This window comes from Acanthaster planci, linkage group LG17, assembly GCF_054643075.1.
Source record: "Acanthaster planci isolate LZ-2023a linkage group LG17, COTS_SCS, whole genome shotgun sequence".
In the NCBI taxonomy this organism is placed as follows: domain Eukaryota; kingdom Metazoa; phylum Echinodermata; class Asteroidea; order Valvatida; family Acanthasteridae; genus Acanthaster; species Acanthaster planci.
Window position 1 is genome coordinate 8,164,540 of NC_141793.1, and position 24,661 is coordinate 8,189,200.

At 39.3% G+C, this 24,661-nt stretch overlaps 2 protein-coding genes across 10 annotated transcripts in view; one reads left to right on the forward strand and one right to left on the reverse strand.

The window, feature by feature from the left end:
• LOC110984249 (plexin domain-containing protein 2-like) overlaps positions 1-7,465 on the reverse strand; it is a 39,216-nt gene extending 31,751 nt beyond the window's left edge. The window contains exons 1-2 of one of the 2 annotated variants that reach the window (XM_087148220.1): positions 7,051-7,465; positions 1,859-2,010 (exon numbers count right to left, since the gene is read on the reverse strand). In XM_087148220.1, coding sequence (XP_087004346.1) covers positions 1,859-2,010; positions 7,051-7,222 — 324 coding nt within the window. In that variant the 5' untranslated portion in view covers positions 7,223-7,465. Of the gene's footprint in view, positions 1-1,858; positions 2,017-7,050 lie in introns of both variants that reach the window. The other variant, XM_022244242.2, reaches the window with a different exon arrangement.
• Positions 7,466-8,130: 665 nt separating this feature from the next.
• The window catches only part of trrap (transformation/transcription domain associated protein), an 80,954-nt gene continuing 64,423 nt past the window's right edge, over positions 8,131-24,661 (forward strand). For 6 of the 8 annotated variants that reach the window (XM_087148210.1, XM_087148213.1, XM_087148214.1 and 3 more), the window contains exons 1-19: positions 8,362-8,534; positions 10,121-10,256; positions 11,259-11,308; positions 11,720-11,830; positions 12,644-12,832; positions 13,282-13,338; positions 14,344-14,472; positions 15,243-15,409; positions 15,993-16,089; positions 16,428-16,566; positions 17,210-17,288; positions 17,800-18,004; positions 18,359-18,450; positions 18,831-19,249; positions 19,857-19,931; positions 21,270-21,397; positions 21,959-22,148; positions 23,057-23,151; positions 24,256-24,421. In XM_087148210.1, coding sequence (XP_087004336.1) covers positions 10,133-10,256; positions 11,259-11,308; positions 11,720-11,830; positions 12,644-12,832; positions 13,282-13,338; positions 14,344-14,472; positions 15,243-15,409; positions 15,993-16,089; positions 16,428-16,566; positions 17,210-17,288; positions 17,800-18,004; positions 18,359-18,450; positions 18,831-19,249; positions 19,857-19,931; positions 21,270-21,397; positions 21,959-22,148; positions 23,057-23,151; positions 24,256-24,421 — 2,512 coding nt within the window. In that variant the 5' untranslated portion in view covers positions 8,362-8,534; positions 10,121-10,132. Of the gene's footprint in view, positions 8,220-8,286; positions 8,535-10,120; positions 10,257-11,258; positions 11,309-11,719; positions 11,831-12,643; positions 12,833-13,281; positions 13,339-14,343; positions 14,473-15,242; positions 15,410-15,992; positions 16,090-16,427; positions 16,567-17,209; positions 17,289-17,799; positions 18,005-18,358; positions 18,451-18,830; positions 19,250-19,856; positions 19,932-21,269; positions 21,398-21,958; positions 22,149-23,056; positions 23,152-24,255; positions 24,422-24,661 lie in introns of those variants that run through there. The other 2 variants (XM_087148212.1, XM_087148211.1) reach the window with 2 other exon arrangements.

Genomic DNA, 24,661 nt, shown 5'->3' on the forward strand with positions numbered 1-24,661 from the left:
GTACTACAAATGTCAAAGGATAATAATGTGTAAAGCAAACATTTCTAATTTTCTAGTCAGAAAACACTTTCTGAATGAACCAAAGAACAAGTACACAGTAAATAAAAAAAAGCCATACCGGTAGTTAATTATCACAGCACTACACTTCAAAGTTAAAACCCAGGGGTTTAGATAAAGTGCATATCGGCGTACATGTATATACGGTTCCTGACTTAGAAATTTAGTCAAAATACGCAGCATAAAACCTCATGTGGAACGTAAAATATGCAGTGACTTCGACTATAGAAAGAGTACCACAAGTTTCTGTATTTTTCACCTTTGGTCAATTACGCCCTGCCCATCAGAGAAGCATTCTTACTTCATAGCCAATGCTACTGAAACCAATTTGTTCATGTTTGTCTGCACACAAATTTTCTCACTGCTCCATGCATAACCATGAAAAATTACTCAGAAAATCCCAAATCAACGGGAAAGACCCGGAGCGAAATGTGTTGTAGACCAAAATGGGCAACTGTGCACGCATTGTGTGCATGGATCATTTTGGTGTACAAAACCTTGGTGAGCAGACTCCCCGAAGACATGATGCAGTAAAATTGATTTCTAGCTTGTGGGGCCACACTATTTTCATTGAGTTTTGCATGAATGGATAAGGTTTGAGTTGCTCAAACTCCTCATCGAAAGTTCGGCAAAAAAACGTGAATTTTTCTGCAAGTTTTGATCCACTAAACACAAGCATTTTTTCAAGTGGTGTTTTAGAGGCTTTCCAGTACACCTACAAGAAACCAGGTATCATTTTTGGAAAATTTGAGTCTGAAACACCTTAGAAAGATTGAGGTATACATAGATCATGAGTATGAGCACATTTGACCACCGAGTGATGAAGTGCACCGTGACTTTCTGAATTGCCACCACCAGGCATATGCGCGCAGCAGCGGGTCAACATACAGCGTAGCGTCTGTGCACGGTAGCCTCACACATGCCACCGCACACAGGCAGATACAATCTTATGTGATATTGTCTATGGTGTAATGAGTTCATGGTTATCACTAAGCACCAGTTTTATACTGTATTTTTCAAGAGAAATAACAAGTATTATTACATGTATATACTCAGGCAAAAGGACTAACTCACATATTGTTAGTACTCAGTTCCTCCACCTCTTACTCTTAAGGAGTACAGTACTCTCCCTCTCAAGAAGAGTACAATACTAAATACTGAGGGTAAAAGAGTACTGTACTCTACTCAAAGCATGGAAGTGAGTATTGTATTCATGGCTTGAAAAAAATTATCTAAACACCTGTAAATCTAAAAACCATAAAAATTAGGGAGAAGTACATGTAAATACAGTGTAAAACCGTAAAAATTGGGAGAAGTACATGTAAATACAGTGTATCTTGAATACAAGATTACCTACATGTACAGTATTACCAGGTTTGAATCTTTGTAAGTGCTGGAAGGAAAATGCTTAGATTACAAAATCCATTCAAAAAATGAAGTTGATAACTGTGTGAACAACAAAATCATCTGCCAACATGTACATTATACCGATTCTGGTTCAACGCAACTGCATTACAAACAAACACAATATGACTCCCCAATGTTGTACAAAAACAACAGAGGTACATGTATGAGAGTAAGTGTACATGTACATTATATACCCAAGTACATGTATACAGTCATTTTGTGTGCAACTACCAGTACATGTACATGTATGCACACATTCAAAGGTTGCTTGGGCTTGCCTCAAATACATGTATACATGTAAAAACTCTTTAAACACCTGTAGGCTATTTGAATTTTTAAATACACCTGAATATTGTTCATTGCATTTTGAGAATTTTTGTAGAACACAACTGACCTCATTTATAATCATTGGGCGAGACGTCGTTCCTTGTGTTGATTGTCGCTTGTTTCTAGAGGATCCATGCAATATGGCTATATCACTATACTTGACAGAGTAGCGGTCGGTGAACTTGTTATTCCCCCATAACGAGTAAGCAGGGGAAACATCTATGCCTAGGCAAAAATGTAACAAAGAGAAACAAACATGTCAGTAAAGTCTGTTTTGTTTGGGATTTTTTGGGGTCTTTAAACAAAACATTGCATATGCTACATGTAATATACATGTACAGGTAGTACATGGGCCTACACTGTACAGTATGTTCTGTGTTAAACTATTTCTGTGATGTCACCCATTTGTTTAAACTGTAATTTATTTCTTACAAATCTAGATTATTCTTACGAATCTACAGCTAACTGTAGATTGGTAATATATCTACAGCTAACTGTAGATTGGTAATATATCTACAGTTACTGTACCAGTAGATTTGTAACAACAGGGGGGTTAATTCCTCCCCCCCCCGGTTTCAGTCAAAGAAGGTATGACCAGAGGGATGAGGTTAAATGAATTACCTCTTAAGTTTTCAGGATAAATGCTTTATAAAGCAACATTTTTGGCAAGGGTTTGAATGTTCTCTTCACCTTTCAAGAAAGAATAAAAGTGATGTACGTGTACATGTACGTCTATCTTGGCTGCTTTTCTGTGCCTACATTTGCCCAGTCCTTCTTATACCTGCATGTTGCATTAAAGTTTAATTGAACTAAGGCAAACTCTGGTACATCTTCTAATTGTACCGTGGTTGTACCTCCGCACCACCTGCGCCAACTCAACCAGCTTCCGATGGCGGGAAAAATTCTTTGAACAGTTAGTTGGAACCTCTATGGGATCGCCTATATCCCCAGATCTGGCTGACATATTCATGGAAGAATTTAAGCAGACCACCATCGCCACCACAGACCATCGTCCCAAGATCTGGCTCCGGTATGTGGATGACCCATTTGTCATCTGGCAGCACGGGCAAGACAACCTCCGACACTTCTTGGATCACCTCAACGGGCTTCACAGCAGCATCCAATTCACCATTGAACAAGAAAGCAATGGCAGCATTTCCTTTCTTGATGTTGAGGTGTCCAGAAGTCAAGATGTCTGCCTCTCCCTCAAGGTGTACCGCAAACCCACTCACACCGACAGATATCTTAACTGCTCCTCCTGCTATCACCCCAAAATCAAGTCATCTGTCAACCGAGCCTTCGTTTGCAGGGCTTACAACATCTGCGACAAGGAACACCTCGCCAAAGAACTGCACCACATCTCCACAGCACTTCAACGTAACGGCTACAAGCCCCAGTAGATCAAGACTCAAGACCCAAGACCAAGATCCTCTCCCGGCTGAAGGGTCTCCTATACCCAAAGCCAACTAGATAAGGCCCCTAGTTCTGTTACTCTCCCCTACCTCGGTTGTACTTCCCACCACATCCAGCGTATCCTGAGCAAGCGTGACATCAAGGTATTCCACACAGCCCCTTTCAAGATCCGCGGCATGCCGACATCTCACAAGGACTGAAAAGATCCGCACCACCGACCAGGGGTGTACAAGATCTCCTGCCAATGCGGCAAAGTGTATATCGGTGTGACTGGTAGGGACCTCCCCACCAGACTCAAAGAACACCAAGCCCATGGCCGGAAGTAAGAGTATGAGAAGTCAGCGATAGTCAAGCATTCCCACTCTGAAGACCACCGCATCAACAGGGACCAAGCCCACCTCATCACCGGCATCGAGCACTGGTACCCAAGATGCATCAGAGAAGCCTTGGAGATTCTTAAGCATGACACCGTTCCCCAAGACATCGGCTTTTCAATCAGTGACATCTGGCAACCTCTGCTCACCTCCCAGTCCAATGGGTCCTCTATGCCCTAGGTCAACCCCCACCCTGCCTATGGGTCTCCTATACCCCGGCGACCTCACCCCGCCCCAACCTTTGCCCAACTGACACGCCTCACTGACCTGCTGGACCCCATCCCGCATGAGCGCCCAGCAGAATCCACCACTAGCATCCTCGTCACACCCCACTGCATCCAGTGACCTTATATAAACAGCTCCATCTTCAGCTTCTCTTCAGTCTCCTGATGATAGACTGAGCACGCAGTCTGAAATGTAGAGTATACTCCCGGTCCTTTTCTGAACCACACATACTCATAAGAGATATATTACTTCGCATGGTGCTACCGCAAGCTTTGCTGTCTTTCACCATGAAAAGTCTGAAATTCCATACTGGCAATTCAAAGGCAGTAAATTGCCAATTTTATTTCTTACTATGCACACGTACATGTACCATACCTTGATATCCGAGACCAACATGACCAAAGCATTCAAGACCGAGTCCCACACCCTCAAGACTGAGACAAACCTTTTGCAGGTTGAGGGGAATAAGCCATTTGCGAGTTAATTTTGAATAAAATCTTGTGCACTGAGTTATCTGACTGCAAATAAACAGAACAATTTGAATCTCCCAGACTAAAGACACTGTTGCTATACCTAACGATTTAGGGCAGGCTTTCACATAGCAACCACATCTCTGGAATGGACTGGTTCCTTTGTGCCCTTCTTATCCATAGAGAACAGTGTATTGTTACAAGGTGTCTCTTATGTAACTAAGTAAAAGCTTGCCCTGAATCACGAGGTATAGCAACAGTGGTTTTAGTAAGAAGAATTCAAGTTGTTACATTCACGTGAATTTAAAGAACTCAGTGTACCAGTTTGGGTCAAAGTTAACTCACAAAAGGCTTATTCGTGCAAAGGTCAGAAGCTCTGGAGTTGTTGTGACTATCTTCCAAGCTAAGTTTGCTTTCACGGAAAAGTGACAAATTTTTATGTATGTAATGCATGGATGTCCAAGGGAGGGGGACATTGTACTGAATGAATAAATCACGCTCAACACAGCAGTTTTCGTATAGGTACATGTACCGGCTATGTGTATCACGTACATGTACATGTAGGCCATTTCCTTCTTCTTGATTAAGTTTCAGCATGGAGCTATTTGGTAGAAGAAATGAGTAGTGCAAATTTTGTGGGAGCTGGCTGAATTAAAGTAAACATCATTTAGCCAGCAGCATGTAGGCAGGCCCTTTTTGATGCAAGTGTGCAAACTGTTGGCATAACTACATGTAAATGTACCACCACCGAGTGTGCAAGACCTGTGGCCTACTTGATAGCACATTTATGTGGGAGCACACGAGAGAATTTCCCCAGCTGGCTTCAAATGCTAGATAGTGTCATTTTTTATCTTGTGTTATTTTAGATCAACTCCAAAAATATAACTGGGCCTAGAGAGTATTACATTTTCTTTTTCTGATTCTTGGCTCCAGAGGATTTTTTTATTTGGAAAAAGTTCACAATTGTAAAATGGCCTGATTCCAACAACAACATTGGTGCAGAACCAGACTAAGATTAGTCTAGACTTACTCCAAGAACTCTCCATCACTACTCTGTGCTACTCTATGTGACTCAGAGGTGATGTCATTTTCAAGGGTCACAACGCTATGTGTCTTTTGAATCCTGTATTTGCGGTGAAAAAATGGTCCAGATCACTTAACCCAAAATCCACTTTTTCAGCCAAATATTCCCATGAAAGCTCCAGTGAGGCACAAAGTTTACAGTTCTTGAACACACCCGCACAGGAGATTCAGCCCACGAGACTGAGTATTTATTGAAAAAAACAACATCTCACTTACTAATATTTCGTCTAACCGACACCAAATCGCTGCGCCGTTCTTGCTGTCCACATTGCACATGCATCAGGCTGGCAAATGGCTTAGCTAGCTATGCATTTCAGTTCGAGCATTTTCGTAGGCGGCTGATTGCATCTTGTTTTGTTTGTGTGACTGTTCTTGCTATGTGACTGTTTTGGTTTCAAGGGTTGAAATACAAGCTGCATAGCTCCTCACTCATGAAATATTACAAAGGAAAGGTTGCGTGACTCCACTTTCACAAAAAATAAATCAATGTATCTGTCACCGCTACACAGTGCTGCACATATTGCGCATGGATCCTGAATATCAGCTTGCAAGTCACGAAGCAAGAACGGTTGCGCAAAGAAAATAAGATGCAATCCCCAACCTCCAGAAATGGTTGAACAGAAACATGCAGCAAGCTTAGCCACTGGCCAGCCTGACGCATGCGCAAATGTGATAAACATGAAAAGCAAGAAAGAGACGGCGATCTGTGACAGGTAGCCAAAAGATTGATGAGTAAAATGTTTGATTTTTCACTAAATGCTCAGTCTCATGGGCTGAAAATCCTTTGCGGATGTTTTTAAAAGCTGTAGGTGCCTCACTGGAGCTTTCACCTATAGGAATATTTGGCTGATTGTGCAAAAAGGGATCTGGACCATTCTTTCACTGCCAATACTGGATTCAAAAACACATAGTGTTATGACCCTTGAAAATGGCAGTCACGCATACCGGAGCACAGGGTGGCATGGCAAGCAGCGTCTGTAATTCTTTTCAATACTAAGCCTAAAGGGGCCTACATGTACATGTAGGTCTATTTCAAAACTTGAAGTAAGAAAAATGATTGCAGTACAACAAACAAGATTTAAAGACATTTGGTGCATGCATAAATGAGCGAGAGCACTAGTCATTTGGGAACTCATTTTCTTAAATAGGAAACTATGATTAAAATTTTTTTTTTCGCAGGCTCTAGCTCCTCTATTTAATTTGAAATTTCAAAAATTTTGAAATTTCAAGCCAAGCCAGTATTTACATGTGGGGCATAATATTACACACGAATAAGAACAAACATTTTATGGAAATGTGAATTTTAAGCTCTTCAGTCAAAATCCACACTCATTTTTGCTTACAAAAAAAATCAGTTTGCGCTGCATTTCACACATACAATTTCACAAAAAAATCTCAAAAAATCCCCACTTCAATTAATTTTTTCTTTGCTTTGCAGATTCCAATCATGCCAATGGAATCCACATTAAATTTCAAAATGTTTCTTAACCCTAACACTCCTCAATCCTTCACCTGTTGGAGGACTGAGGAGTGTTAGGGTTAAGTTATGGCATCCTTGCTTCTGGCAAGATCGCTTCTAAAAAAACAGAGAAAAATAGTTGAAACATTTATGGGCCTCCCTAAGCCTAACATTGGGCCGATACGCATGCTGGTACATCATGTACAGAAGCCTATATTATACGTGATATATTTACCGTTGGCAGAACTCTGATCGAAAGCTGAGATGAACGTTACAATTATGTACACAATAGTCATGAAAGTTGGAACAACTTTGACTTTCAGGTTTAGAGTCAGACGAAGTGTTGAGCCAGGCCCATGATATAACATTAAACGGTGTGCTGGACTGGGCCTCGATGCAATCGCCATTGTCACACAGCGAGTTTTCGATGTACGTTTGTTTCGCCAACAAGCCACACACACTGACACGGAAATCTGGTCCAACGTACATGTACGACAGGCCGGTTGAGTCCAGGAATTCCAACAACACCCGGCCGGTTACATCACAACAAAATAAAACTAATGTCATATCAAAATTAAGACAGCGCCCCTTACGTCTTCAGATCATGGGTTATGTTGGTACCACGACCATACCAAAGATCGTATAGCGCCGAAGGCGCTGTCCTCGAAGTCCAGTTGAAATCCATTGACGCAACTGTAGTGCATGTAACTGGCTGAGTTTTAACTAATTTAATTGTTGGTCAGCCGTCGAAACGGTAAAAAGCAACAAACGTCCTCGTGTAAATCCATGAAAGAGAACAAAACTAAACCAATTACCGATTTGGCTTCAAGTTTAGCGTTGAAGGCGAATTTTGTGCCTTTTGCTGCGCTGCTGTCATGGCTGGATGACGGCAGATTCAAAATCCACTAATGCTGCATCAGACCATGGAGGAATAAGAACACATTCCTCCGTGATCAGACAGAAATGCAAAAGAAACAAGAGAGCTGTTCAGTTGAAGATTAATTCTGTGTTCACAGATTTTTAACTTAACCTACGGATTTCACACTTTCTAGGTCCTAACCGCAGCAGCTGACGACGCCGGCGATACAAAAACAAATGTTGGTTTTGCTTAGGCCCCTGTGTCATCTTTTATTAACAAGGGTTAACTCCGACCAGGGACGGCTTTCCATGGAAGACCTCAGATTTACAACACGACTTGAGAAGAATTTTCAATTTTAGAGGTGGGGAAAAACCCTAAAAGGATATTCTGGGTAAAACCATACCCTCCTAGTCTAAGGTAAAACCCACGGAAGGGGCGCGCGAGTTAGCTGAGTGATCACGTGGTACGTAGGCCGGCCGTTTTCAAATACTCAATTCGGCTCCGTCTGAGGATTCAACTGTTTTTAACTAGCTGACGTTGAAGCTGTAAGTGCAGTAATTAGTTTGATAGTGCCACAAAATATCAAACAAGATGCAAGAGCCATAAACTGCAGTATTTCTATTTAATTTAAACGCTTTAGGCCCACAATCGGGAATTGGTTTTGGGAACGATGGCTTGGACGGAGCCCAAGTCTTGGAAAAGGGTAGTGCTTGCTGGGACAATATGGCGTCCTCCTTGGTGGTTTGGACCAACGAGTGACTGATCAGGTTGATAATATGTTTTCTTTTTCTTGCTCCATGCTTCATCATAGTTGTTGCATGTGTTTTATTCCTCCAAGGTTGTTGTGACCACTTGTGAAGGTAGGCTATGACTGGAGGAAAGAGTTCCATTTTAAGTTATATCGCGTATCGATAGGCCAACACTACCAACGGCTACGACAGGCCTAACTAACGTTTAATACAAACGTGACAAATCGCCTTTTCAAACCATTGTTACTTTGTTAGTCCCTAAATTTTTCTTCCCAATCTTCTTCCCAATTCTCACTGAGACCATATACATAGATTCAGTCGCGTTTATTACGGAGCTCCTGTACTGTTCAGTATCTTGGCCGCGTGGGGCATCGGTGACATCATAAAAAATTGTACTCATGTCATGTCAGAAACATCTTTTGCTCCCAAAAGGAATGTTCCAAGCATTCCAACTTTTGAGATGTTCCCTAACTTCGTTGCTATGCTTTCAACAGTGTCATTTTTATAATATGCTCATGCACAACATTGTACATGAAATAATGTACTTCACCTACAGTATGCTTTTGTCCAACTTAGGGTGACTTCATTTACATGTACCGGTATATGGGACATTCCATGATGTTAGGCAGTACCTGGTTACTTGCCTATAGTCTGAAGACTTTGGAGTAAATCACGTGGCTACTCAAATAATTAGCCAGTTAAATTTACATCATAAAAAGAACACATAGAGAGGTATATTGTTGAACCATTTTGTTCATATTTGTGGAAACATTTTTCGCAGCATAAATCACGAAAGAGTGGTTTCTGGTTATGTAAAACCAGGTTTTTTGTGACAAAATAAATTTGCATTTAAGAAACGAAGAGAAAGGCTGAAAGTAAATGTAAACATTGTCACATTTTTTGCATGTTTGCATCTATATCAACCCGCAGCAGTTTACTATATAGTTTATGTTAACAACATGTATCCCTCCTTCATAAGTGAACCCCTGTTTTGCTTGAGGGTACGGATGTAATGTGGTTTCCATACATAAATAGTCTTGTTACATCCAAAACAGGAGTTTGATTTTTGGACCTGGAAAATAATTGCTAACTACATCACCACTTGGAACAAAGTTTGTTTCCTTTTGGAACAGGCGCTGTTCCCAAACGGAACATTCCATTTCGGGGAATGTGTGTATTCCTTTTGGGAATGCTGTCAACGAGTGCTGAGCATGCAAGTTTTGTTTTGCTCATTCGCAAATAGTCAGTAATGTAGATATCCTTTATATGTGCATATTCTTGGTGTAAGCAGACTTGAGCAGCATTTCCTTGTTTAAGTCGCAAGCGAAGCTTTTCCCTGATATTATGAAGGTACACGCATCTGGGACATCTGCAAAAAGTTTCAACAATTAATTTCCTAATTGAACCAAACGGCACTTGATAATACATTGGGCTATAATGGGGGGTGGAGTATTTAAGAGCCCTACAAATCAGTCAACAGTGGAGATCATATCTTTCAGAAACAAACCTAAACACTAGTCTGAACACTACTGTGCTAGAAGAACATGCATATTTGTTACAATGTCTGCTGTTTGGGAGAAGCCACATTTTGATAAAGGAAAACTTGCCATTTGTAAAACAGTGGTTTAACCAAATAATGTTTGGTACATAACAAAATGAAATCTGTTAAACAAATTTGTTTTCCTGTATTCATCAAGTGAACTGTTCAGATGCAGCCATCCAAACCATCAGCAGTCACAATGCCATTAACATCAGGGTCATCGCCCATTGACCCAGCTACTATGATCAACAAATACCGCACCAATGTCTCCATACTGGCAGACACCAGGACAGGTAAGAGCTACATGTACATGTATTAGTCAGTCTGATTTAATATGAACAACAAATGTGATACATTTACTCCTGATGTACATTCAGATGTTTCTGTTCAATTGTTGCCCTTAACCCTAACCCTCCTAAATCCTCCAACAGGTGAAGGATTGAGGAGGGTTAGGGTTAACCCTAACATTCCTCAATCCCTCACCTGTTGGAGGACTGAGAAGTGTGATGCAGTAACAACTTGGGCACTTTAGTTTGGTCGCATGTGGCACATAGTTAACACATGCCATTTTGTGCTGAAAATATAAAAACTGAGAGAGTCTTCTCATTATGTGAGAAACAGTGGCATCGAATTGTATTGGGTTGTTTTCTTGTCCTGGATTGTTGTCCGTCAGGCTACTTATGCCAAGAATCCGTAGCAAGGTGCAGTGAAGAGAAACATTTTGTCAAACACATTTTTCCATAAGTCTTACACATTTTTCCATATTTAGAAATGAGTGCATTGTACACATGCAGAAAGCTGTGTGCACATGGAGAGGCAATTGCCTCAAGTTTCAAGTAGCTCAGACATGACAATATTTGTTCTGGTCCCCAGCATTGCATATTAACAGGAAGCTGATAAACTGTCTATATAATGTAAACATAAACATAGAGCAAGATCACTCAGTGATTCTAAAGTAGAGTACTTTCAGAATATGACTGAGTGCTGACAGCTTGCATGTCCAAAGTGGACAGGATTCAGTGGCCTGTTGTACAATATTCCAACTATTGGTGCTGAAGTACAGTAGAGTGATGACACACATCTTACGTGAGCTACATGGGCTACCATTAGTCCTCTGGGTCATGATATCTTCAGTGATTTTGTTCCATAGATCCAGATAGTGGTAACCCAGGCTGTGATTAGTTAAGCTGAAAAGACCTGACTATTTGTACATCACAGCACCAGATACCAAAACATTGAAATTCACTTACAAGTTTTGAGATACATGTAGTAATCCCAAAAATGTTTCTTTTCAGCTGATGACAATCGACTGAAAGCAGCTCAAGAGATCAGTGAAAACTTTGAGGTATGTTCATGTTTACTGGTTCTTGTTTGTAATCCATGTTAACTATCCAGTAATCATAAGCCATGAGAGGAAATCCCAATTCTGGTCTTGTCTCGTCAGCATGCATGCCTCACTTTTTGAAAATTGGACCCACTTTAGCAATTAGGGTTAAAAAAAGACATCTTGATTTTTGTTTCATCTTTTCTTCGTAGTCTTTCATAAAACCTTCCCAAATTTGCAATAAGATGTGGTGACCAGAAGTTGGCATTGATACATTTTTCGTGCTGTTTTCTTACTGATTTGTGTAAATTACCTATTTATTATGAACACACACATGTACTCATTTGTAATGCCTATAAATGTACCTTCATATAAGTTTTATATGATTTGTGTATCTAATTTCACTTCCCACTTTGAAAATCCTGCGCACAGGTCATTCTGTCATCATCTCAGAGTGGAACCTTCCTGGAATATGCAATCCCATTATTTCTGAGGGTACTGAAAGAGGAAAAACCATACTTCATAGCAGAAAAGCCCCAGCAGGTTGGTTAGACATAGTCTGTCTTGCTCTCTGTGTGATAGAACAGTCACTGATTATGTTTAGCCAAGGTTCATGTACCATGCATTCTGAAGGAGTAAATACAAAGCTTGTCTTATCATAACACTGGAGAGTTGTCAGTCAGATTGCAGCTATACATGTACATCAGTGAGGCATGGTTAGAATGTGCCTGTATTGCTCGGGGCGATTTGTGAATATAATTTGTTAGGAACTACAATGTAACTCACCCTGTCTAAAAACCTTACCTAGACATACATGAAAATATGGTTTTTGTTTATTTTGTAGAATTGTATACTTTAGGAGACCTTTATCTTATTACAGGAAACCTTGGGGTTTAGTATACTGTCAGGATTATTCACCATTTTCCAGGGAAGGGTCTGCATGTATGTATTTCTAAGGTTCAGGCTCTGGACTCAAATGGGAGTGACAAAAGAAAGAAATGCACTCTTCCAGGATATGTATCAGAAAAGCATTTTGGTCAAAATATGAAGCATTCTCCTGGAAATCTCAAGGGGATTCGGCTCAGAATCACCCTTAATTGTGATGTATCTGGATCTACAATTACACAGTGCAACAGGTTCTTTTGGATAGCGCAGTTGAAAAACAGACTCCTAAACACAGAATTGTGAGGTGTTAGTCTTGCCATCAAAGCCTTTTTTCATGTACATGTGCATGTGCCTTACCTGAAAGTAATACTCGGTGATGTAGAAAGTGAATGGACTTCATTTTGTGATGTTCACTGGGATCATTTTTTAATTACAGCCATATATTCAATGTCAATATTCTGGATTTCACAGCATTTACGCAAGTTATTATTGGAGCTCCTTCATCGTATGCCAACCAATGAGACTCTCAGACCCTACGTACCCGCAATTCTTGAACTGATGTTCTCTTTGCTGGAACGAGAGAATGAAGAGAATGTTCTAGTAGCGCTTCGTATTATCATTGAGCTGCACAAGCATTACCGTCCTGCACTGCAACCAGAGGTTTGTTTCAATCACAATGGGAGGGGGGACCTGTTAGTTAATAGAACAGTTGAGGAATCCTTACCTTTATGTTTAGAAGTGGTCAATCCCTGTACAATCTTCCTAAGCTGCTGAGGATTTTTTTTAATGTGCCAGTTGGTTTATGGAATTTCATAGCTCTCTAACCCTTCAGTAGAAGGAACATCTGTAGGAAGTTATAATAAACTGGACAGCAAAAGAAACTTGCTACTTCTGTCAAAGGCCACACATAAAAATTCCCTCCATAGAAATAAACAATTTTTGTACACAGGTATGCTGCAATACCCCTTATTAATCACATGCCCAAAAGCAAGTGATTATCTTTATAACAAAGAAGAAATTAACATACACAGCATCTTTTTCAAAATGTTCATGTAGTTCCAACAGGTAATACTAATCAACACAATTGTTCTTCCCTGTGTCTCTTCTAGATTCATAATTTCCTTCAGTTTGTGAAGAACAAATTCAAGGAGATCCCAACTAATTTGGTAAATGCTTCAATCTGTTTTTTTTTCTGTTTAAATCAAATTTGCTTCAGTGCAAAATTGAAAAAATCCCCCCGGACTAGACAGTAAGGAATTTTTAGACAGTGGTAACAAACACGAAGGTCCTTTTGTATTGTTTGTGTTATTTTGAACATACGCACAGTATAAGTAGCTTAAACCCATGCAAACAATACAAAACTACCATTGTATTTGCTGTCCCCAAGCATGGCATAATTTCCCTAAAAGACATTATTACTAATTGCGTGTAAATCATATGCCCTGCCACATGGATGCAACAATGACCTGTTGGTAAAAATATCTGGACTTGTTTAATCTTAGTTATTATATTTTGGAATGGAAGAACTGAAATGTGAAAGTACTTGAGTGAAAAGTTATATTTTGTCCGGAAATAAATAACAGTACAATAGGCATGGCATGAACACACATGCCTAGAATTGAAAAAAATGTAGATGTGAACCATGTAAACTTTGTATGTCTTTGTATTGCAAGCAATTATGCACCATTCTTACAAATGAGAGTTGCACATGTAACCTTTTTCTTGTCAGATAGAGGTACAGTATGTAGGGTCAGAATGGTAATAGCATCCTGGTTTGGAATTCATTTCAAATGAGTGTTTCACGTGATAGGCCACTGTGCATTATAGACCATTGTAAACTAAAAGCATAGAAAATAACTGGTGAAACAAATGATTATGTCTCCCGAACCATTAGACCTGAAGCATAATGATGTCATGCTTTGTTTGCATGTATGCATTTCTATGGGGTCTCAATGGATCATGTCTCCCTTCACTACCATAGGAAAGCATACTGTACATGTAAACAAAGCATGACTTCATATGTTACAGGTCTATTGGAATTATAAATAGGTGCATATGTATTGTGAATGTCACTTTTTGGAATACAGAATGTGGAGTAACTTCAAACCTTATTCCACAGAGTTTTTTGTACCTTTCCTGACAGCAATGACTCATTACTTATTTTTTAACAGAAGAGTCTAGACCCTGGAAGTAGTGTGTCACCGCCGGATCCTCTCAATATCCTACCCTTTGTTGACAGACCTGGCTTTGCTTGCCAAACCATTATTACAGTTAGCCAGCCAGATGGAACCAAAAGCCAGGTAAGGTTGCAACTGAAGCAAAGGGACATTAATCAGGGTTCCTGCATCCTGGAAAGTCATGGAAATTTGTTTTTCCGTTTTCAGGCCTGGAAAAGTCATAAAATATCGTAGAAATGACTAAAGTCATGGAAAAGTCATGGAATTTTGTCATGGAAGTCATGAAGCACTGTGTGATTTCTATTTGCAACCTGAAAGGCCACGTACGTGTAGTCCAAGAAATTGCATTATTTGGTCATGGATTTTCATAATTTGGACATGGAAAAGTCATGGAATTTAATTGCCCTTCAGGTGCAGGAACCCTGTTAATGATGAACAGCATAAAGCATCTGTCAGGGTTCTGGGCGAAGTTAGGATTTTTATTTTTGAAGCTTAAATTGTGAACATGTAAAATGTAAAAAGTACATAATTTCAAGAAGTTTGTTTTTTGACTTAAGTAATCTTTACTACATTCATATAGTTTTATGACATGATTGTTTAATTTTATTATTTTTTAGCTTTGGGATTTGTCTGTCAGGTTTATGGTTAGTGCGTTTTAAGAGCTTGCTCCATATAAAATAAAAGTTATATGCATGTTTATTTCTGAGGCATCTTTAAACCCTGCCTTCTCAAGAATAGAGAAACATTACAGCAAAACTAACATTTGTTGATTGTATAGATCACAGATGGCAAGGGCAATGTTACTAGTATCCAATTATCTGCCTTTTTAAACTTCAATTGAGAGAGTTGATAGGTGTAACAAGGTTCATATCAATTCCGTGTTTTTTCCCCAGCAAACTATTCTTCCAAAGGGTATCAACTCATTGAAGGTGCTTGCTGAATATCCCTTCATTGTACTGCTGATGTATCAACTGAACAAGCAAAATGTACACTCCGTAGTGGCAGATTTTATCCCACTCATCATGAACACTATCACAATACAGCCAAATGCACAGGCCAGGTACGCTTTCATGCTATGTATCTAAGAAATAGAAAATAATTTCAGTAATAATGTGTGTGTGTGTGTGTGTGTGTGAAGGTTTAAAGAGAATTTGTCTTATTATTTTGAGAATTAACAACTAATTGAAAAGATATTAAGCAAACCAACGAGGAAATATGGTACTGTACTTATTGCAATGAGCAACACTGATCTGGGTCATTCCATAATTTAGATGTCCAAAAGTGTGACTTTGTTGTTCCTGTTACACCTGACCAGTGTAATTTGACATGGAATTATTGAAATTGACTTCAAACTATTTGTATTTCATTGCATGTTAATTAATCTTAACCCCCCCAATACAAAGATGCATTCTTAATCCCTGACCCTTTTGCGTCCATGTACTGGGGCAAATCAAGTGGAAGGAATTTTTGACTGTTTGTGATTCTTACAACACAATGAGGGTTAATATATCTTGGAAATTAAAGAATGTGTTCTTAACTTATAAAATCATATGTCAGATGTTACAGGGACATGAAAGATATTAGATCCCAGATTTCTAAAATGACCCATCTACTTCCTTTTATTCTTGTCTTGATCATTGCAGACTTTCTCCAACATTCAACAAGGAGATGTATGTGGACTTCATCGCAGCACAGATCAAGACATTGTCATTCCTTGCTTTCATCCTGAGAATATACCAGGTCTGAACTAGTCAGATAGCCATAAATATATAGTGCTGAGGTAGTGCTATGCTACAATGTACACCCAAACACTTACTTCTCAGAGACAGTAAATGATTTTCAGATTAAGGATAACATCATGCCAGCTGGTTAGTACTTCAGTAATACCTTCTAATTGTGATTGTTTTCTGGAGGCCTTGTCCTCACAAAATTCTCTCCCAATGTCATATCATTCCCGTTAGGTCAAATTATGAGTTATGATTTGTATTTGTACCAAATAAAAATTTGATAAAATCATATATGAAGGAAACTGAATGAGTGTCCAAGGACTTTTTTCCCTACACCATTAATTCTTTCAGGAGATAGTGAACTCTTATGCCCCTCAGCTAGTCAAGGGCATGCTGGGTCTTTTCACCAATTGTCCTAGTGAGGTAGCTCATTTGAGAAAAGAGTTGCTGATTGCTGCCAGACATATTCTGGCAACTGACCTGAGAAACAGTAAGTATTTCCTACAAATGCACAATGAATGTAAACCTGCCATTGCTGAAATCAGTGTGATTGGATTGCAAGGCCTGTTAGATGTTACGCCAAGCAGTGAAAAGGAAAGATTCAAATGCTGAAAAACCATAAAATGTTCAAGTGTAGAAATCCTTCGCTAAGTATTGGTAACATATACAATATGAAAATAAATTTAAAAATTCATAACCTTGGCATATCCAATTACAATGAATCAAATGGCATGTAGAATTCCTCTTTGAGAATCCACCTATGGCTCAAATTGAACCCTCCAACCTATTCTGTCTTGTTTAGCAAGTCACATCAGTGTTGGGTGTTGATAAGACTAATCTGTTATTGAGATATACACAAGCAAAACTACAAGTATGAATGGAAATAAAAAGTTGAGATTCACAGTGATACGTTGAATGCATATGTTTAACAGATGATGGTTTTTATGTAATATTTGAACAATTTTCTTGCATGAAATGTTTTTATAGATTTTTATTACAGGTCAAATACTGGTCTAACCATTGTTAATTTTGCCAGATTATTTTCTGTTTAAAAGATTTGAGGCGCAAAAGTTACATAGATAGAAGTGCTGTCTCCTTTATGTGACATGCAACTTTTCCTTCCAATTACCCAGAGTTTGTGCCAACAATTGACAAGCTGTTTGATGAGGCTATATTAGTGGGAAACGGCACAACCAGTAAAGAATCTCTCAGGTAAATTAGCTTGGAATTTTAGGAAGGAAACTAACTGTTGACAGTGTGTTTTGTATAGAGGTCCCAGTTGTTTTGATCCTTTCAGTGGTTTTGTGAACGGGAAAGTTATTAAAGCGATGTAAGAGTCTGTGATTCTTGCAAGGTTTTTATTCTGAAACTACCTCTGGAAAAACAAAAGCACTTTGCACAGATTTTTTTATCTCACTTTGTTGTATACAATCTTTCTGAAGTTGTCTCTGTGGGTCTTATGAATACTTTGTACACTGAGATTTTTGCTCTCACTTCAAATTGTGTCGAACTCAGTTCTCTGAGAAGAAGACATCCATGAATCTCGATATTTTGGTGCAGATCATTGATGTCAATTATGTGCATGTGTGATAAGAAATTAAGTTGTGAATGAAGAATTGTGCTACTTGCTTTCTACCGGTAGTAGACTTATCCCCTGCTTCTCTCTTTAAATGCTGTGAGCCTCTTAACCCACTTACATGCTGAGTATGAATCTATATTACAGGCCCTTAGCCTATAGCACATTGGCTGACTCAGTTCATCATTTGCGGCAACACTTGCCTCTTCAGCATCTCTCAATGGCCGTCCATCTGTTCTCTAAAAATGTTCATGACGATTCTCTACCATGTAACATCCAAACTGTCTCCTGCAAGTTGCTGTTGAACTTGGTAGAGTGCATACGGCAGAAGAGTGAACAGGATGGTGCCAATGTAAGTCTCATTAAAAGACTAAAACTCACATGGAAGTACCTGTGAGAAATATTCTGTGTTATCTCTTTGTTCCAATCAAACCCATTAAAGCAAGCCCCCATCTGCAATTGGTGTGAGGTGTATACTTTCACAAGCACTGGGTACTCTATGCTGTCCAAGAGCTTTTAAGAAAAGTTGTAATAAAAATAAGATTTTTCCTATTACCATTGCAAAATATACAATAAGATGAGTTCAAATACAGCACCACCACTTTGTTGAAGGGTAAAACAGAATTTAAAATGGAGGAAATGTATTGAGTTTATGGCATGAAATGTCAGTTATAAAAGTGGAAGATTGGATACTGTGTCATTGCAGGCCAGAGAGATATTGATGCACATGCTGCAAGTGTTTGTCTTGAAGTTCAAAACCATCTCAGAAAACCAACTTCCAGTCATCTTTCAAAAGTGGTAAGAATTCATCTGTATTAAATAAAATTACTTTTGAAAGTTAACCATCATAAGAAACAAGACTGTCGAGCATAGAAAGTTAAGAATCCCATTGGTGAATATGAGGCTGATCAGGGCACAGTCCACCAGTGTAGTTTGTTTTATGTATTCAAAGTATTTCAAACCTTAAACAACAATGCTTATTTTTCTTTCACTAGTTTGTCTGATCTGTAAACCCCCCCTCCCATCGTTACTTGTGTCAGAGCTTGGTGGACGTGTGAATCCAGTCATCTGCAGTGTTGATAGTATGATTTACGATCATTTGCAATGCCTATAGTGACTGCATTAGATATTCTTATGATGCCATCTTGTGTGAGTCATTTATGTGTGAATCATTTTAGTCGACAGCACCAGGAGTCAAGTCAAGATAAGTCCAGCTCCTCACAGTCACATCCAACTATTTCCTTGGCCTCCAAACCACCACCCCTTACTCTGACCATTCCACCTCCCCAAACACCAAGTACCCCAGCACCGTCAACCCCCAGCCTCTTACCTCCGCCCCCCACCCCCTCAGTACCTCCAACTCCGACTTTGCCATCTACACCGGCCATCCCAAGCACTCCTGGGACTACAATGCAACCTTTAAGTGCCCTGTTTCCTGACAAGGACAAAGAAGACTTGAAGGCCAAGACCTATGTCCCATCAAGCTTCTCTCAGTTTAACAACTACTCAGTGACAGACTGCAGGAATCTGGTGAAGACTGTTGTCTGTGGTGTGAAGACAATTACCTGGGGTGTCAGTTCCTGCAAGGTATCAACTGGTGAGTTTCATCTACCTGTGTTCAGCTGATTGATGTTGATAGATTGTAGTCTTTTTAAAGTATAACAGCTTAATATACATGTATTGAAAGTTGTGCGGTTATTAAAGACTTTATAGTTTGCTTCACAGCCTGAAAACTTAATGTCATCAAGCAATCAGACTCATTTGGAAACAAAACAAGGTTGACCTTGGTGCAGTGCATCGCTCCCCGTGATCATCCAAAAGATCCAGATATCTGCTTTGAAACAGCACATTAAATGTGGACCCCAAACAAGACGCTGTTAACCTGTACAAATTAATGCCTTAACTAAAATTCTCATTTTAGACTTCAGAAATACAGTCGCCCGGGTTCATATGAAAAGCATTTCCTTCACAAAATGATTTGAATTGTGTTATGCCACTGTTTACTTCTCAGTGATTTTGGTATTTTGTTAAAGAGCTGTCACATTGTTTTGACATAAAATTGATCTGATCTAGGTAGATGACACTCCTTGCTTTGCCTTATATGCACCTTTATTGCTCCAGACACACAACATCCTTGTCTTTATCTCACCAGACAGCTGTATTCTTTTTCATTTTTCCTGTCTGTGTTCTTTTTACCTTGACAGATGTACAAACATTTGGTCAGAATAAGCAGTTTCAGCCCAAGGAGACAGCAGTCTTTGTTGATCTTGTTAAGTATGGTGAGTCAATTTGTAATTAAAGAGCAACCCCAACGATGGTGAAAAAAATGGAGAATACAGTTTAATATACTCATGTGGTATGTAAGTAATAAGTTATATATGTAAAGTGGCACTGAAACTTCTAAATAAATTGTAATAGTGCGATAAAAATATGGACCAATTTTGCAAATTTTCCTAAAACTGTACATGTTTGTACCGTTGGTGGCACCATGCAGAAATGCACGGCCTAGCCTGACACTTTTTTTGGAACAAATAACACAGAAACATTCAAAACATCTGTCCTTCACTCTGAGCTTACCAAGCCGTATTGATCAAACAAACTTGGTCTCCTTCACCGCCTTGTTCACCAGTCAGTGGCCCTGATGTCAGCCTGATCAGGATCCTGTTGGCAATCTGGTGGTATGATGAGTTCAAATCTGTAAGGCTCTGCGCCTCGGACTTGGGACAGTGTAACTGTAACTACACACGCGTTACTATACTACGTGTAATTTTGTGCATTGGTGTGACCGCGCTAGCTCACTGTGTACATGCACCAGCCAGAGAACCGTTTCCACGGTGCTGCGTAGACAAAAGCTCACTGTGTACATGCACCAGCCAGAGAACCGTTTCCACGGTGCTATGTGGACAAAAGGCTGGAAAAGCCCTATTCATGAGATTTAAATGAAGCGATGACGACACGCTCCTTTCGTGGAAGATAACAATTCCGCTCAGCAGTAACGGGTCTCAAAAGTGACTTTTTTAACCAAAAATATTGCTGAATCCAGGTTAATAGATGGCATATAGGTGGCCTAGATGTCTATAATGGATCCAAGTAAATTTACTACAGCAGATTTCTTATTTTCTTTCACTGTTGGAGTTGCTCTTTAAAATCTTGCATACAATATAAGTAACTGAGGGCAGAGTACTTTCAGGATCTGGTTGCTGTTTTAATAATGTGAACAAAGCATTTGCTCTGAAAATAATTTGATCTGAGCAAAACTAATACTAACTGTAAGATGAAGAATTCCTTGTTGTCTGTGCTAAGTAATGTTTGAAACAGATATCTTTGAAGTTACAGGTGCTATGAACATTTACTTTCCATGAGTTGAATGGAACCAGCTGTTCAAGTGGATTGAAAGTGAATGTATTTATTTACACTGTTAATTGTAACCTGCTTGGGTTTCACAGTCATCTACAAAGGTTATGTTGTAAACAGATGCCAGTCCAAATAAAGTTATTATTTTGTATACCGTGATAAACACGCATGCATGGTTTATTCAGAGCCAGAAAGAATTTAGTATCTACATGTAAGACGATTGTTTCATGTAATCTTTTTCTCATATTCTGTTCAAATCACAGCCATGAAAGCACTGGATATATATCAGATCCAAGTTGCTGCTAATGGACAGACAACAATTAGACCACCTGCCATGCAGGGTGTGCGCATTAAGGATGAGAAGGAAGTGTTAGAACATTTTGCAGGAGTGGTAAGCAGCTTTTTCACGAAATATTTGGCTGGTGCTGTTTTCCAAGGACCGTACTTTCCGTGGTTATTTGCTGGTTTAACTTAAATAGGTAAAATGCTGACAAGTCATCGCAAGCCTTTCATCAGTGAACTGCAAATCAACAAGCCTTTAGTCAAGTCACCAACTGTTCAAAAGATTCTTTTCATTGTTCATGCCCTGTTGCTTCAGTACTTGTGATTTGACTGCTGATTTGACGTTTGGCAGGTTTTCCCACTCTTCCCGGTAGCTGTGTTGTAGGTTACAATCTATCCTATGATAACTTACAGTTGTGCCACAGTTATTGCAAAAGGTTATAATTTTGGATGAAAAATAAGCCAGAAAGGTCATATTGTGACTTATTTTGCCATACTCACTTCAATGAGTTGTGGTGAAATGGGATCTAATTCTCATTTCCAAATTTCACTGTTGTAATGGACTTACTTGCAAAAGTATAAAACGTATAAAATGTATGTTGAAAGTTGAGCATTTCTGTTTGATTATAACCTGACTCTGTATCATGGAATGTGTTTGATCTACATGTAGTTCACCATGATGCACCAGCTGACATTCCGAGAGATCTTCCAAACCACCATCGACTTCTTTGTGGATAGGATCAATCAGAACTATGCACTGCAGATCATTGCCAATTCTTTCCTTGCCAACCCAGCTACATCGGCCACATTTGCTACCATCTTGGTGGAGTACTTGCTGCAGCGCATGCCGGAAATGGGAAGTAAGTCAGACTTTGAGGCAAACACTTCAACTTTATTGTGCTTACATTCAGTAGATTAATCATGTTTCTGGTTTAAAAAAAATTGTGGCCATTGTATAGCCCTAGTTCCCAAGTAACTAGACTTAACGACATGATAGCAATTGATTCCAATGGAGCCCTCCAAAATTTAAATGATCCTTCTGTTTATTACAAAGCTATTCAATGCAGTTATACCCCTTCAATTCTTTCAATTTACAACACCAGAGTTTGTTGAAATTTGATGAGTTGAGTTCTGTGTACATATGAAACTTACTGTATAAAGTGTTGTTATGACAGGATGAGTACTGTACAGATGCAGTAGCAGGTGTTGGATTTGGACTGGGTGGGGATGGTTGGTAATGCCCAGTACTTGCTTCTGCGTGTTTGATGAATAGTGCTGCTGGTATTTGTGTGCCTGTAAACGGTGGAGGTCATTTGGTCATGTACCTGTACTTAAGGAATAGAATAATTTACAATAGAGTGTTTGGTGACCTTGCTTTTTTACGAGAAGTCAAAGATAAAAACAAAGAAATCTGAGTCCCCCCCCCAACAAATGCAATATTGTATAGCCCTGCAGTTGTTGGATCTTGAAGGGATGAGTACACTGTGTCTCCAATCTTTATACATAGTGTATGACCAAGTATCCCCACTCAGCCAAACCCCAACAGTTTACTGCCAGTTGGAGTTTGTTGGGTTGAGTACCGATACAGTAAGTAGACTGTTGGAATCCTGCAGGTTGAGTACACACACCTCACCCAGCAGCGAAAGGGTGTTGGAATTTGACGAGTTGAGTCAGCCTTCGAGAAAAAATGCTGAGGGGATTAAGTTAAAGAAATGGTAAAAGTATTGTTTTAAAATGTTTCAAAATGTGATTGTTGTCTATTTCCTAGCCAATATGGAGCGGTCCAACTTGTACCTGAAGCTCTTCAAACTGGTGTTTGGGTCGGTATCACTGTTTGCAGCTGAGAATGAACAAATGCTGAAGGTTAGAAAATGAACTCAGAGTATTTAGATTTTACCTTGTCTCTGGTGGAAGAGCAGTCCAGCAAATTTTCGTACACGCACAACTCACAGTACAAGAGATTGCTCAATTGCATCTTTCTGCCAGATAGGAAATTATTTATACAGATTGTTCAGGTATCATCTGCGGAGTTGGCATCTTAGGTTTTGACCTTTTTGGACAGTATTTTTAATAGTGTAGTATTCAATGCTTTATGACTACAGCATTTGTCTGAGACAAATGTGATTTTTCAAAACTTCAAAATTTCAATAGACAGCATGCAAGAAGCGGATATTTTGAAAAGCATTATACCTGAATTTTCTTTTTTTATCAAGCATGGAAATTCCTTCTTTTATATGCCTTCGACTGTTTGTGTTAGACCGATTGTGACTGCTTAGTCACGTGACCTATAGTGGATATCAGACAACAAATACGGTGCCCTATAGCAGAGTGTGTCGTACATTTCATTTTCCAAAAGTAAAGCTGACGGTCAGTGAAGTACTCAGACTACTGATGTGCTCAGTACTATACCAAGAATTGGCATAATTTTTAAGTAAGCAACACTTGGAACACATTTTGGGAGGATGCCATGTTTGTTGATGTTTGATACTCACTTTAGGTCACGGGATTTAGTGGGCGAAATTGGTCTATGAAAGATTTGTAATAACCCTCCCCCAGACCCTTTTGGCTTGGATGCATTCTGTACTTCAAAATCTTCTTATTGCCTCCATGTAAAAAAGGCATACAGCCTCCATGGTATCGTAAGGCAGTGCAGATGATTCCATGTATAAGCTAGATATAAGCTTAATATGCAGAGGGGAATATAACACAAGGTCTGACTAAGATTTTGACATGTTGCATTATTCCATTTATTTCCTTAGCATTTACCTGTACTGCGCCATTGACTTAATTATAAATTATAAATTTTCAGTTATTATTATTGTTATTCTCAATCAGCCACACCTTTTTTGTCATTCACCCTCGGTCCTCCAAAATCCTAGAAAGAGCCCTGAGCATTTTGTTGGGTTGAGGAAGGTCAGGGTTAATGAAATTTGATCTATCCTGACTTCTTTTTTTTTGACTGTGCAGCCACACTTGCATAAGATTGTCAACCGTTCCATGGAACTGGCAACCACAGCCAAAGAGCCGTATAACTACTTCCTTCTCCTGAGGGCGCTCTTTCGTTCCATCGGAGGAGGTAGCCATGATCTCTTATATCAAGAGTTTCTTCCATTGTTACCTGATCTCCTGCAAGGTAAGTCTGGTTTAATATGTGGTTACATCATTTGATTTGTAGTAGCTGGCTCTGAAGCAGACTTGTAGTGCATTATTTCCATAGATTACTTGTAACGTCAAATGCAGTTCAACACGTCTTTTTCTTCACTTTTCTGTGGAATTATATTGACATGGAATATGTTTTGTTTTCCTGTTAGTTGTTCCTGCATATTAGTAATTGCATGGAATTGAGAGGCATAAAAGGCCACTTTTAGAAAGG